The sequence below is a fragment of the Fomitiporia mediterranea genome (assembly GCF_000271605.1).
Source record: "Fomitiporia mediterranea MF3/22 unplaced genomic scaffold FOMMEscaffold_5, whole genome shotgun sequence".
NCBI classification, from domain to species: domain Eukaryota; kingdom Fungi; phylum Basidiomycota; class Agaricomycetes; order Hymenochaetales; family Hymenochaetaceae; genus Fomitiporia; species Fomitiporia mediterranea.
The window spans coordinates 996275-1009101 of NW_006760390.1; the positions used below are offsets into that span (position 1 = coordinate 996275).

At 49.1% G+C, this 12827-nt stretch overlaps 3 protein-coding genes across 3 annotated transcripts; 1 reads left to right on the forward strand and 2 right to left on the reverse strand.

Annotated features, from left to right (window-relative positions):
* The first annotated feature begins 119 nt into the window (after positions 1 to 119).
* Positions 120 to 7834, forward strand: FOMMEDRAFT_105874 (uncharacterized protein). Its single transcript, XM_007265271.1, has 13 exons — positions 120 to 816; positions 867 to 971; positions 1027 to 1774; positions 1825 to 4762; positions 4813 to 6137; positions 6189 to 6406; positions 6456 to 6626; positions 6677 to 6780; positions 6836 to 6982; positions 7035 to 7125; positions 7176 to 7337; positions 7394 to 7548; positions 7608 to 7834. Exons 1-13 carry the CDS (start codon positions 180 to 182, stop codon positions 7686 to 7688), a joined length of 6882 nt encoding a protein of 2293 aa, XP_007265333.1. The 5' UTR covers positions 120 to 179; the 3' UTR covers positions 7689 to 7834.
* On the reverse strand, positions 7828 to 9702 carry FOMMEDRAFT_133118 (Low temperature viability protein; the record flags this gene model as incomplete). The annotated part of the gene is made up of 5 exons (XM_007265272.1): positions 7828 to 8018; positions 8079 to 8234; positions 8294 to 8612; positions 8674 to 9510; positions 9571 to 9702. The coding sequence occupies 5 exons, from the start codon at positions 9700 to 9702 to the stop codon at positions 7828 to 7830; spliced, it is 1635 nt and encodes a 544-aa protein (XP_007265334.1).
* A 50-nt stretch (positions 9703 to 9752) lies between these two features.
* On the reverse strand, positions 9753 to 11409 carry FOMMEDRAFT_167061 (uncharacterized protein). Its single transcript, XM_007265273.1, has 3 exons — positions 11203 to 11409; positions 10704 to 11137; positions 9753 to 10646 (listed from the first exon to the last, which is right to left on the reverse strand). Exons 1-3 carry the CDS (start codon positions 11326 to 11328, stop codon positions 9992 to 9994), a joined length of 1215 nt encoding a protein of 404 aa, XP_007265335.1. The 5' UTR covers positions 11329 to 11409; the 3' UTR covers positions 9753 to 9991.
* Between the last annotated feature and the right edge of the window lie 1418 nt (positions 11410 to 12827).

The following is a 12827-nucleotide window of genomic DNA, read 5'->3' on the forward strand; positions in this document are numbered from 1 at the left end:
TGTGTCCTGTATATTGAATCATCACCGTATCTTCCATATTAAGAATCAGTACACTATCCTTGCCTTGCACTGCTGTGTCTTGCAACCCTCATTACTGCTCTCAGATTAAAGCTGTTGTCTCATGTCAGAAGTGAATTAAACCCTTGCCTCGCTCTGGTTGCGACGGTGCTGGATTCAGCATGGAGTCACCGCAGCTCCAGCCTACTTCGCCTACTACAGCATCCGGTGGAGGTGTTCTCAAGTCGAGTGACAGTTCCACCAAGGTCGTGGACGATGTCACGAGCTTGACAAGCTTCAACCCGTTCTCTGAGGAGGATGAACACGAATCGTCATATACCCTGGTGTCCTCTTTGTTTTCCCGAGTCAAGAATTCGTTTGCGGCGCCACTATCCTCAGCTGTCGCGGCGGCGTCTGGCACATCGACCACCAATGGTCGCGAAAGCGCGCCTCCTAACGATCAAAAGCGACCCTCGGCTGGTACTCATGTCATACAGGCCACGAGCCCTGTCATGAAACCTGTATCGGACAAATTCCGTCCTAGGATCGTTGGTTCCTCTGGTCCCTCTCTTGCTCCGCCCCTAGTGTCCGTAATCCCAGCACACCCCGAGACGCCAACTTTTGGCCCGGAGTATGAGAAGCCACCAAGTAGGACTGGCTTCTTCTACTCTCCAACAGCCGAATCGCAAGATGGAGGCATGTTTGGAACGGCTATACCAGGCTTTCCGATCCAAGATGATGCACGGAGTATACACACTACGACCAGTTTGAAACGATCGGCTTCGGTATCAAAGGTCATTAGACGGATACGTGGAGAAGGTTTGAATGCAGTTCTAGTATGGTCCATACTCTCTGATTTTGTGTTGTAGGGCTGTCGCGGGATTATTGGATGGATGATGAGAATGCGAAGGAATGCTACGATTGTAAAAGCGTATTTACAACATGGAGGAGAAAGCATCATTGTAGGATATGTGGTGCGCATTAAATTGAATCATGCCATGCTGCAAAATGCTGATTGTGATATTGTAGGCCAGATTTTCTGTTCTCGATGTGCATCAAATATCATCAAGGGAACGCGATTCGGTCACGAGGGGATGCTTCGTGTTTGTAACCTATGTCTGGATAAATTGCATTACGACGAAGATGGTGACGATGATGACAGGCGTTCAGTCATATCGAACATCTCATCTTCTTTCCCTTATCATGCGTCAGACAACTACCTACACGCTTTAGGCCATCACTCTCAGTCTCCGTTTGCCGCTTCTCAGCTGTTTGGCCGCGATGAACCATATAATCTGTATTCGATCGCGGAAACCAAAAGGCATCTTTCCGGATCCGACGGCAGTGGCTTTGGATCTCGTCCTCTGACGCCAGGCGTTGAAATGGAGGATAGTTACTGGGAAGACACGGAGGATGCTCAACCAGCTCCATTTCGCCGTACGCTAGCCGACGAGGATAAAGACTCTATACCCGAATCAGATCCGTTTCCCTCTGACCAATCTCCAACCGCTCCGCGTTCTGGGGCAAAGACCCCAGAGTTTCCAGGTTCTTCGACATCACCAATTGCTGCTGGAACGAAGAGCTCTATAAAGTTTCCAGGCGGGTCACCAGAACTTGGATTGGACAGCCCGCGTCGTTCTAGCATCTCTCGATCAAGAGTGAACTCGTCCGCAGAGACCGATCTCCCGACGCCTTATCTGCGCAGCAGGGTACAGAGTCGACTAAACGAACTTAGCATGGGCGAAGCCGGATGGCGCACTCGGCGAGAGAGTACAGCGTTAGTGTTCATTTTGTTAAGACAAGGAGTTTAGTCTAATCTTTGCCAAGTTATGCTCAGGAGCTCAATACCATTTCGATGTTCCATCTGCGGATAATGCTAAGACAAATGCTTACGACGGAGGGAATATCGAATGTCAAGGAATGGGAAGAGACTCTCCAGAAGCTCGCCCTTCGAATATCAAGGGATCTCACTTTTACCGCCTACCCGTACCGAGAAGGAGCTGATATGGATGTACGCCGTTATGTCAAGATCAAGAAAATACCAGGTGGCTCTCCAAGGGATTCAGAATATGTCGACGGAGCGGTGATAACAAAGAACGTCGCTCACAAACAAATGTCCAGAGAACAGCGCAACCCCCGTATTATGTTTGTGACATTTCCCCTCGAGTTCCAGCGTGTCGAAGGTCAATATATGCACTTTGGTCAGATTGTTCGGCAAGAGAAAGAATACCTCGGGAACCTTGTCACCCGAATTGCTGCTTTGAGGCCTCATGTTGTACTGGCGGAGAAGTCAGTCTCGCGGCTGGCACTAGAAGCTCTGGTGGAACACAAGATCGCGGTCGCTAGAACAGTGAAGGAATCAGCTATTCGACTCGTTGCTCGTATGACCCAAGGTGATATTCTTTCATCCATTGACAAGTTGGCGTTTGAGCCTCGCCTGGGTCACTGTGGGTCTTACAGAGTCCAAACGTTCGACCATCCTCTAATCCCAGCGAGACGAAAGTCATATATGCGGTTCGAGGGTTGCAGCCGTGACTTAGGATGCACAATAATTTTGAGGGGTGGCGATATGGGTCATCTGAGACGAATCAAGAAAGTTACTTTATTTTTGGCCTTCATAGTCCGAAACCTGAAACTGGAAACGCACCTATGGAAGGACTCTGTAATCACAGCACCCCATCTAACGCCGGATGCTGTCCCTCAATCCTATTTGACCTCAACACAGGCGATGTCCGAGCAATCTCGTATTGCCCACTCCCGGCGCTTTGGATCCTTAGACATGCATACACATAGCAAGGAATTATCGGATCATATGTCTCTGGAAGAACTACCGAGCGAGGATGCTAAGTCACTGGAACTTTCGCGCCGTATCCAAGCTTCTTTGGAGCCATACCTCAAAACCTTCATTTCAGTTTCTGCAACGCTCCGTTTTCCTCCACCTCATCCGATATGGCGAATGAAGGAACTCGATGACGAGCTTCATCGAGCACGTATTGCATGGGAAGATGAAGTTATCCGTTCCGAGGAGAAAACGTCTACACCAAGACACACGCAGGAAGCAACGGTGACGGCTTCTTCCCCCGAGACTATCACTACCACTGAAGATATAAAGGCACAGATTGAAGCCTTACCTTCCCCAGGCATTCCGGAATCCCCTGTGACAGACATTAGGGCATCACATGCAACGGAAACCTCTACATCCACTCTATCAACCGATTATTTCTCCAGTAAACTTGCGCCTTCCCCGTCCTATTCCAATCTACGATCAGCAACTGTTTCAACCAAAACTCAACAACTTTTGGGCGAGTACGAAGAAGTTCACTTCCGGGATGAACACGATATAGCCGTGCAGAGCGCTTATGACCTTGTGAAATGGCAACACGAAGAGCAACGTCGCGTATGGGAATGGTATTTGCGGAAGAATAATGACGATTTCGTGGTGGACAAGTACCAATATATCATTGCCATGGAGTTTACTTTGCCGATCACAGAGCTGGGCCATCATCGAGCTTGCTTCCCACCTCACCTCAAGCAGATCACCTTTTACGGCGATGATGATTGTACACTGGGTCAATTTATCGAGAAGGCGATCCATGAAAACTTGATACAGTTCCTCGATCCTAAAGCTATTTGTTCCGGGAAAGCTTGTGACCAGCCCTTGGCGCGACACTGTCGGGTTTTCGTTCACAACGAGAGTAGGCTAGTAATTTACGTTGAGCACTGGGACGGTCAGATAAAAACACTCCTAAATGCTACTCCAGCACCCGACCTCATCACAACGTGGAGTGCATGCAAGGTGTGTGGCTCTGCAACGCCATTCATTCCTGTGTCGGAGGAAATGCAACGGTATTCTTTCGCGAAGTTCCTCGAGCTCCACTTCTATCCGGCAGACGTTCAGTTGGTTCAAGGTGCAGGTTGCATTCACAATATATACCAGCATCACATTCGTTACTTTGCGATGCGAGGGATGACGGTCATGTTTCAGACGGATCCAATCACTCTCTACGAAGTCGTTTACCCACCAAGTCATATCCACATTCGAAGGGAAACTCTGCTGCATGTCAAAAACGAGGATTATGAGAAGCTACTTAAGAGGAATGCTCAGTGGTATTCTGCTCTTGTTGAAGACTTGAAGCTCATCAATGTTGACGCCGCAACTGGAGATGAGGAAGCAGACGCTGCACTTACCGCAACCATCAGCAAGCTCATTGAACGGGCCTTCGCTGAACGGGCAGAGATGGCACAGCTCATTCAAGAGGTTTACAAGGACACTTCACCAATTGACACTCTTGCGTTGAACCGCGTTCGAGCCGAGAGACAGGATAAAATCGTCGCGTGGGAGGCTGACTTTGATAAACTTCCGAAGCCCAAGTTATCTCAGCTTACAGAAAAAGATAGAAAGGGTACTTTCAGCACCGTCAGAGGGATGTGGCCGCGACGCTATGACCTTCCCGGCGTCTTGGAGAACCTACATTTACCGGCCTCTAGTGTATCAGAAAGTGATGAATTGCCACCAGGTGAGAGTCGAACGACCAGCGAGTCACAAACCTCAACCGAGTCGACAACCGATACCTCGGATGTCGAGGGTGCATCGAAAGAATCTCGGCCCAAGGCACCTGTGGTAACTATCTCGGAGAGTGATGATGAAACGTCCAAGGCGGCAGCTGAGGACGGATCAGATAGTGATTCCACAATCGCCGCGGACAAAAAAGTCCATGCAATCGCCAGTCCTGTCGTTGACCTTAACGAAAGCAACACTGCCCAGGTATGTCCAGTTACACTGTCATTTTACTTGTTGCTGATGTGTTAAAGCAGATCGACAACCTTGAGCTCGACGCAGAACGCATGCCGCCAACGTCTAAACTCCCACGTCGCTCAGGTCAGCATACTAGTGTAGCAGATCTGGTAAAACGATACCAAGACTTCCTTCCGGCATCCGTTTCGCAAGAACTCGCTACCTCTGCTTTCCCATCCAGACCGCATTATGCTCTGGAGAGTGACCAGGAAACGCCAATTGTTCAGCGGCCTCCGCGATCTCGGGTGAAGAGCAAGTCAAAGACGCTAAAAAGGAAGGATTCTGTTTCCGACTTTGAACATAGTTACGCAGCGAATGTGGCCCCCAGATACCTTGCTCACAGGAAAACGACTGGCTTCATTCATCAAAACAGTCGCATACCGGGTCCGGTATCGTCCATGGACTCTCGTGACTCCTCTAGGAGAACTTCTCCAGATAAACGACCTGGGATGCACAAGCATGATACTGATTCAACCATACGCGGACGGGTCTCACCTCCTCCTTCGAAAGCGACAGCAATTGTGACACCTAGCCGAAATGCGAAAGCGAAGGCCGCTAGTAAACCTTCGTCAAAGGATAAGTCACAGCCTAGTCGTGTAGGATCGACGTCGAACATTAGGAATACCCTTCGGAAGGCTTCAAACACTAATTTTGGGGGAAAGGTTTCTAACATTGCTCGTCAATTCGAGAGAATGAACAAAGACTTCGAAAAGGCGACAAGGCGGTATGCAGTGATAAGGGGGAGGCGAGCAAGGCCTGTTGCATCTTCGCGGGCAACGGTAGAAGTATTTGACAGTGTGAAAGATGCTATCAAGGATGTCTCCGACGTCTCTGATGATTCATCGAGCGAAGCTGACGATGAGGATGAGGACGACGACGAAGGAGTACTGACCATGAAGAAGACAGAAGCGGGTAAAGACGTGACCTCAAGTTCCGAGCAGGCGAAGAACGTTGATCAGATTCCAGCTGATCAAAGCACAACCCACAATGAGCCTCCTATCCTTCAGGTAACGCCGGAGTCGACTTATCCACCTGCTCCATTACCAACCCCTGCAACCGATACAAGGCCGATGTCAGAAACCTTACCTTCTCCACTCCTTCAAGGACAGACTGTTCAAACACCTTCCGAAACACCCTCGCCGTCTGATGTTGAAACTGGAACATCTATCTATGAGAGACCGTCTACCTTTATGAAAGCTCTGTCTGGATTCTGGCCCAATCATATTCGTGGCAATTTCGATTTTGAGGGTGACGATCCCATGGCAGATCCTGAACACATATTCCGGGAGTCCTCGATGGTTGTCAGAACGGATGAACCGACGTCAATCATAGCTCTGGCATTAAAGTGAGTGCACCGATTATCCTGAACTCATCTCTAATTGTTGACGGCCTTCAGTTCACCGCAATATCGTGACATGCTCACAAAGTCAAGAGCGGAGAAGCGACTCGTCAAGGAACCGAGGTTGTCGGATGGCGAGGAGGCGTTCATGCCAGACGACTGTTCCGTGACAGACACTAATTCCACATGGGGCGTCGTTAATGTCGAAACTACGGATGACGGAAACCCCACAGAGGATCTCCGTGTTCCATCGTCCAGGCTTCCTTGGGCCATATGTATGATTAACCTCTCCGTCTTTTCTGATCGTTACTGATAGTTTTGCAGCATTTGAAAGTGGAGATCTCACCATCACTTGTACAATTCTTTATCCAGAGCAGTTCGATGCTCTTCGCAGAACCTATGACTGCGAAAAAAGTATGATCGAATCACTCGCTCGATGTGTCAAGTGGAATGCCAGTGGTGGCAAATCCGGATCTGCTTTCCTAAAGACTCGAGGTTTGCGAAGTATTGACTGAGTTTGCAATCGCAAGCTAATCCATGTGTAGATGACCGTTTCATTGCGAAGGAGCTTTCTCGACCAGAACTGGAGACGATGGCGACGTTCGGTCCCGCTTACTTCGATTACATGTCTTCGGCCGTAACCGCACAAGTAATTATTCTTATTCTTACAAATTCAGCCATAACATTCTGACCTAGTACTCTAGCGTCCGACGCTCTTAGCGAGAGTATTTGGTTGTTACAAGCTCGTTTTCAGGAAGAAGGCTACAGGTGAAAGGGCGTCGCGGCACAAGTCGACGCAGATGAATCTGCTTGTTATGGAAAACCTCTTCTACGACAAGCATTTCTCGAAGGTAAGTGATTGTAGATGATTAAGAAGGACTTTGTGTCAACTCTATCCTCCAGATCTACGATCTTAAAGGATCAACGAGAAATCGACATGTCCATGCCACTGGCCGCGAGAATGAAGTCTTGCTCGATGAAAATCTTATGCAAAGTGAGCACCGGATTCTAGAGAGTTGTATCAAACTAAATAGATGCGTCTAGCTGCCCACCTGTCACCTTTCTACGTACGGGAACATGCAAAACGGTTATTCCGTGGAGCGTTGTACAACGACACGAAGTTTTTGGCGGACATAAACGTCATGGATTACTCCCTCCTTGTCGGCGTTGACAGCGTGAAAAATGAGCTCGTGGTTGGTATTGTCGGTACGTATTGAATTCCTTCAGATGTCCCGATGTAAGGTCTTGACGGGTATTTTTAGACTATATCCGTACTTATACTTGGGATAAGAAGCTCGAGAGCTGGGTCAAGGAATCCACTTTCTTGGCAGGAGCGGGGAAGGGAGAACCCACCATTGTCACTCCCAAGCAATATAGGCAGAGATTCTTGACGGCAATGGAGCGATACTTCCCTCTCGTGCGTTTTTCGCCGTGCGCGTTTGGTCTTTACTTTCTGACATGCCTCCATTCTTCCAGGTTCCTGACCGATGGATGAAGCACTACGATGCGTACGAAGAGGATAACCACGGTCTTCACGAGCTTTGGCCCGACTGGTAATGATTATAGTAATGGTTCTGGATCAACTTCAATGTTGTACTACTACACATTTCTTCGTTTTCCACATTCCCGCACTTGTATATTATCACATCTATTGACCAGCACTATGTTCCAACCTACAAACATCTACACTTTCAAGCTATAACTTTCTGATACCTTTCTTCAAATTTGAGTGTGCGTTGAGCTGGTTTCGCCTTTCATTGGCAAATTGCTCCTGCGTGATCTTTTTCTCAGCACGGCGTGTCTGACGTTCTTCCTTCACTGCCTGCTTTCGAGCGCGTTTTTCCTCTTTTGACTCGTCTTTCTTGCGTGCGATAGTGGTGTGAGTCGCTTTCGTACGAAGAGCAAATAAGTGTCGTGCCAAGAAGTGCTTAAGGGAAAGATACTTACTTCGAGAGGCCTCAATATCCGCTTGAGAACTTTTCTTGTCCTCGTCCGACTTCAGTGACGGGACGCCAATCTTTGGATCTAGGTGAATTTTTGGCACCTTCTCCGTGTTTCGCACACGGATGAGCTTTGGGTGGTTTTCCAAATTACTGTAGGTGCCTGCAAATAACAAAAATCAAAACGTATCCTTTCCAATAACACTCATAGATTGTATTTACTTAGGATTGTTTCGCAATCCCACCGTTCTCCCTTCTCTTCCACAAGTTCTCGATATGCCTCATCGCTCTCATCTTCGTCTTCTTCCAGTTGAGCATGTGCGTCATATCCGATTTCTTTAAGACTTTGGCGAATTGTCCCGAGTTTGTCGGTGACGGTCTCGCCCGGAAGGACGGGACGCATCTTGCCACCGAGAATTTCATAGTTGTCCAAAAAATCATCCATGATGGCGTTGAAGTCTTCTCGGGATGTGAGGAGTTCGGGTGCTTCATCTGAGTCTTCGGAGAGTTCGTCTTCGTCGGATTCATATTCTTTCTCGATCTAGTAAAGATCATAGTAAGACAGAGGAATAAGCAAAGGGTCTTGCGAGTTTGAGACTTACTTGATCGAATCGCTCATCGAGCAACGACAGTCCCTCGTTTCGGAACATGGAGGAACTGCTCATGCTATAGCCTGAAGCGTCGGAAGCTCCCTTGCGTCGCTTCTTGCCACCGATGACTGAGATGTTCGGTAAGTGCCCCACAGTATCACCTCCCTCCGAACGGATGTCAGAAGCCAGGTCAGATTCGGCCTGCTGTTCTTTTATCTTTGCTTCAAGCGATTTCTTGAACTTGGCAAATCGAGCTTCCCAGCCTTCGTCTCGTTCCTCTTCCCCTTTCGTACCAACAGCAGTGCCAGCATCTTCTTTCTCCGTCTCCTCTCCCTCATCCAACCCATCTTCCGTAAACTCGAATTCAAGGTCATCTGCATCCCCTTCAAGCTCTCCCTCGCCAACGAGCTCAGAGAAGAAATCATCATCCGCCGAGTCGTTCACAAACGCATCATCGTCCAGCGCCTCAAGCGTCTGCCTTAAGTGCGGATTCATATCCGGCTGAAGTCCTCTAATATCTTCAGGTAACGCGTCCTGCGCGCTGTACACCTGGTCCCTCGTAAGTTCTGTTTGTGAAGGTAACGCCTCGCTGGGTAGGTCTCGTAGGGTCAGGTCAACCATATCTCGTCCTTTTCCTTTTCTCTTCGCAGAGGAGCTCGGTGCTTCGATGAGTACACTGTCGACTCCATCTTCTTGCACGCCGACCTCGCGCAGATGTTGCATATAGTCGTACTCCGTATCATCGTAGTATACGCCGAATAACGATGCCTCGCCGATATTTGCACGCTCTTGGTCTTGCGCAAGCTCGGAAGGCGACAGAGATTGCTCGAGCTCTGCTCTTGATTTGCCCTAAGCAAGCGTATTGTTATGGCTCGCCGTGATGATTGCCAAAAACATACAGTGACATACCTTTAGAATAGGCTTCAAGACATGAGTGCTAGCCTCTGGATCATGAATAAGTGGATCCCTCTGGGAACGGTGGACAAGCTGGAAGTGCCGTGCGCCTGGTTGTTTGAATATTGATTTTGGTTTCGAAGGCATGGTGTGTACAGGTAATGGCTACCTTGACTTCAAAACTTTGCCTTATGCACCGATCCTTGATTTCCTTTATAATACTTTACTAATATTACGTAAACATGTTCCCACTCAATCATTATTGTGATTTCAAAAATTCCATTTGTTGAGAAGTCATACAAAATAAGGGGAATAAAGAATGTGAGGTATATCCGCTAAGAGTGAGCTAATGATACATTTTTCTGCCTTAATGGCTTCGTTATAAAAATTCTTCAGTATCAAAATACCCACAAAATCGCACAAGCGAAAGTCGCGTTCAGTCTGAACCAGTCAGACCGCCCGTCGCACCCGTCGCGGCAATACGCTGGAGAGCCTCGGATTCAGATACGCAGGTGACACTCGTTCCCGGCTTGTTGACGAGAGGAAGAGCAGCGCATGTGTTTCCACCAGTGCTGCAGTCCATCAAATCGAACTTGCCATTAGAGCAGAGCGCAAAGGATGAGCCAACGCATCCAGAGTCACCCGTATTGCACGAGCTATCCGCAGAGAGGTTCTTGAACTCTGCGTTGAGCTTCTGCGCGTCCTTTCCATTCTGGAGGACGAACGACGATGAAGAGGATGATGGCGTTGCGGCGGCGTTGTTACCAGTAGCAGTTGCGGAAGGCGCTGCGGCGGAAGAAATGGGATTGCAGGACGAGCCATTGTCTGAGCTCGAGTCGCCGGTATCACCGGTGTTGCCGTTGGAGGAGCCAGTTGAGCCACTGTCTGAGCCACTACCGGTGTCGTTGCCTGAATCACCACCAGTGGAATTTCCCGAGTCACTACCAGTGGAATTTCCCGAGTCACTACCAGTGGAATTTCCCGAGTCACTACCAGTGGAATTTCCCGAGTCACTACCAGTGGAATTTCCTGAACCACTACCAGTGTTTCCTGAGTTATTGCCAGAGTTGCCTGAACCACCCTTAATGTTGCTAAAAATGTGGCTGTCAGCTAAAATCGTCAACAATTTCAACTGCGTAAATACGCACTTAAGACCGGGATCCTGGGTAACATCCACAAGCTGAGTACCGTCTGCAATACCACCCTGCGGGTTCGCGGGGCAGGACTTCGGAGGGTTCAAACTCTGCAACCCAAGTGGCACAGTGCCCTGGGCACCAGCCTGGAGGTTACCCGTGAAGGTGTCTTTCGTACCATCGAACTGGCATTGGAAGAGTCCGTTCAATTCAGAGTTCTTCGGTGCTTGTTGGCAGTAAGGAATTGAGAACGAGTCGGGCGAATTCCGTGGCTGCTGGACGAAGATCTGTGTGAACTTGATCATGTCTGCGTTGTTGTTCAGCTGCTTCGCGAGATCGATCATCTGGTCTCCTGCGTTCTGCTGGTCGCATGGGCCAGCCGCAGCAAGCAAGGTCATGAATGCGGTCTGGGAGAGGGGATTACACTTGTCGGCACCACCCGCTGCGGTCTACAAAGCAAAGCCACAAAGTCAAAAAGGACCGGGGCACAGACACACGAAATGAGAAGACGTACACATGCCTGCTCCCACTTGGCAGTAGAGTCGGCGATAGTCTGCGCAATGCGCTTATTGAGGGGACCGGCCCAGGACGTTGAGGCGGATGCCGCGAGGACGAGGGCAAGAATGCTTGAGGCGACCATTGCGCGAAAGAATGAAGAAGTCCCGAAAGGAAATAAAGAAAGGTAAAGGCTCTGCTTCAAGCAGGGAGAAAGTGAGTGAGCGGGAGTGAGTTGTGAGAGGGGCGGGGAAAGGAAGTCAAAGCGTCTTTATAGGTGTAAAAAAATCATGGGGCCACGGGTTGCTAGCTGATTATTGTGGACCAGCTTCGAATCAGATGGGTAGGCCACAGAGTGGATGAATAGAGGGAGGCACATGCTTATGGAGGCAAATCGATTGTGTTTCGCGTGGGGACGCCTGCATACCGCAAGCCACCTCTTCTCTACGCTGAGATGTGAATCACGAAAAACTAAATTAACTCCTGCCGGATCAAATGCTTCCAAGGATACCATATATTGCACCGGGTTGTCCTTTCACCTTGTATGCATCTGGTGAAAAGGGATACATTTGTTTCTAATATCCATGTGTTGCTGTCCTCATGTCACCGTTTGTTTTGGCCTGGCAGAGCCGCAGAGCATTGTTGTTGTAGTTGAAAGAGGGGGAAATATGTATTTTTAATCAACAATAAAAGGACTTCCGTCTCCGACCATCCGCAGCCGCGAATAGCCGATCAGCAATCCATCCTCCATCCAGATCGGGATGAACGAAGATTTTTCGAATCCTCTCCGAGCCCCAACTCTGGTCATGCAGCGTCCGATTCGATAAAATGCCATGGCAACTAGTACATTACTGCATACTAGTCTGCCTGGGTAACCACGCCCGGCAGAACCATATTGGAGTATCGGCGCGCGTCTGCAAAACTCACGCTTCGGTCTCAAAGAAGCAGCCTTTCTGCGCTTTCGCCCACAGCCTATGTTTAGGCATTCTGCACAATGCACTTCAGTTCTTCTCGCCCGCCACACCGTTTGCGAATCCTCACACCAAGACTGTACTCGTGTCCGAAGAAGCCGAACCCACGGTTGGACGCTCATCGCGTTCAGCAACTTCCGAGCTTCTCTGGACTAGTAACTCTTCCAAGTTTTCACTGTGCAGCTGCTCCTCGTTTGCGATTCGTTTGAGAACACGTAACCGTGCCGTACCCGCCCAAAGTTAATCTCGCGGATCCCTTGTACCTGAAGCACTATTTCGTTCATCTCTATCGCGATGCCAACATCTCGCAGAATTCGGCATCAGGATGCATGTGAGGTCACCGGACCTTCCTCCTTGATGCTGTCGATGAACAGATGTTGCAGAAGCTTTGTTCTCCGTTGGTTCCTTCCGAGTTTGATCTTTTGCTTCCTCCAAAACAGGGTCTGAGAGTTCTGAAAATTTTTTGGTGTCGGGGCTCGGGATTGGCGAAGATTTTCGAGGTGGAGGAAATCGATCTACAGCAACCGTCGTGCTCCAAGTCGGCACGATTTCCAGCGCACAAATTGACTTCCATACGCAACATCAATACGAATTGATCGACTGAAAATAGACATCTCGATATCACACCTTCCTGTTGCACAACCTCTATAAGCAGTAGAGGTGAGAGAGCACG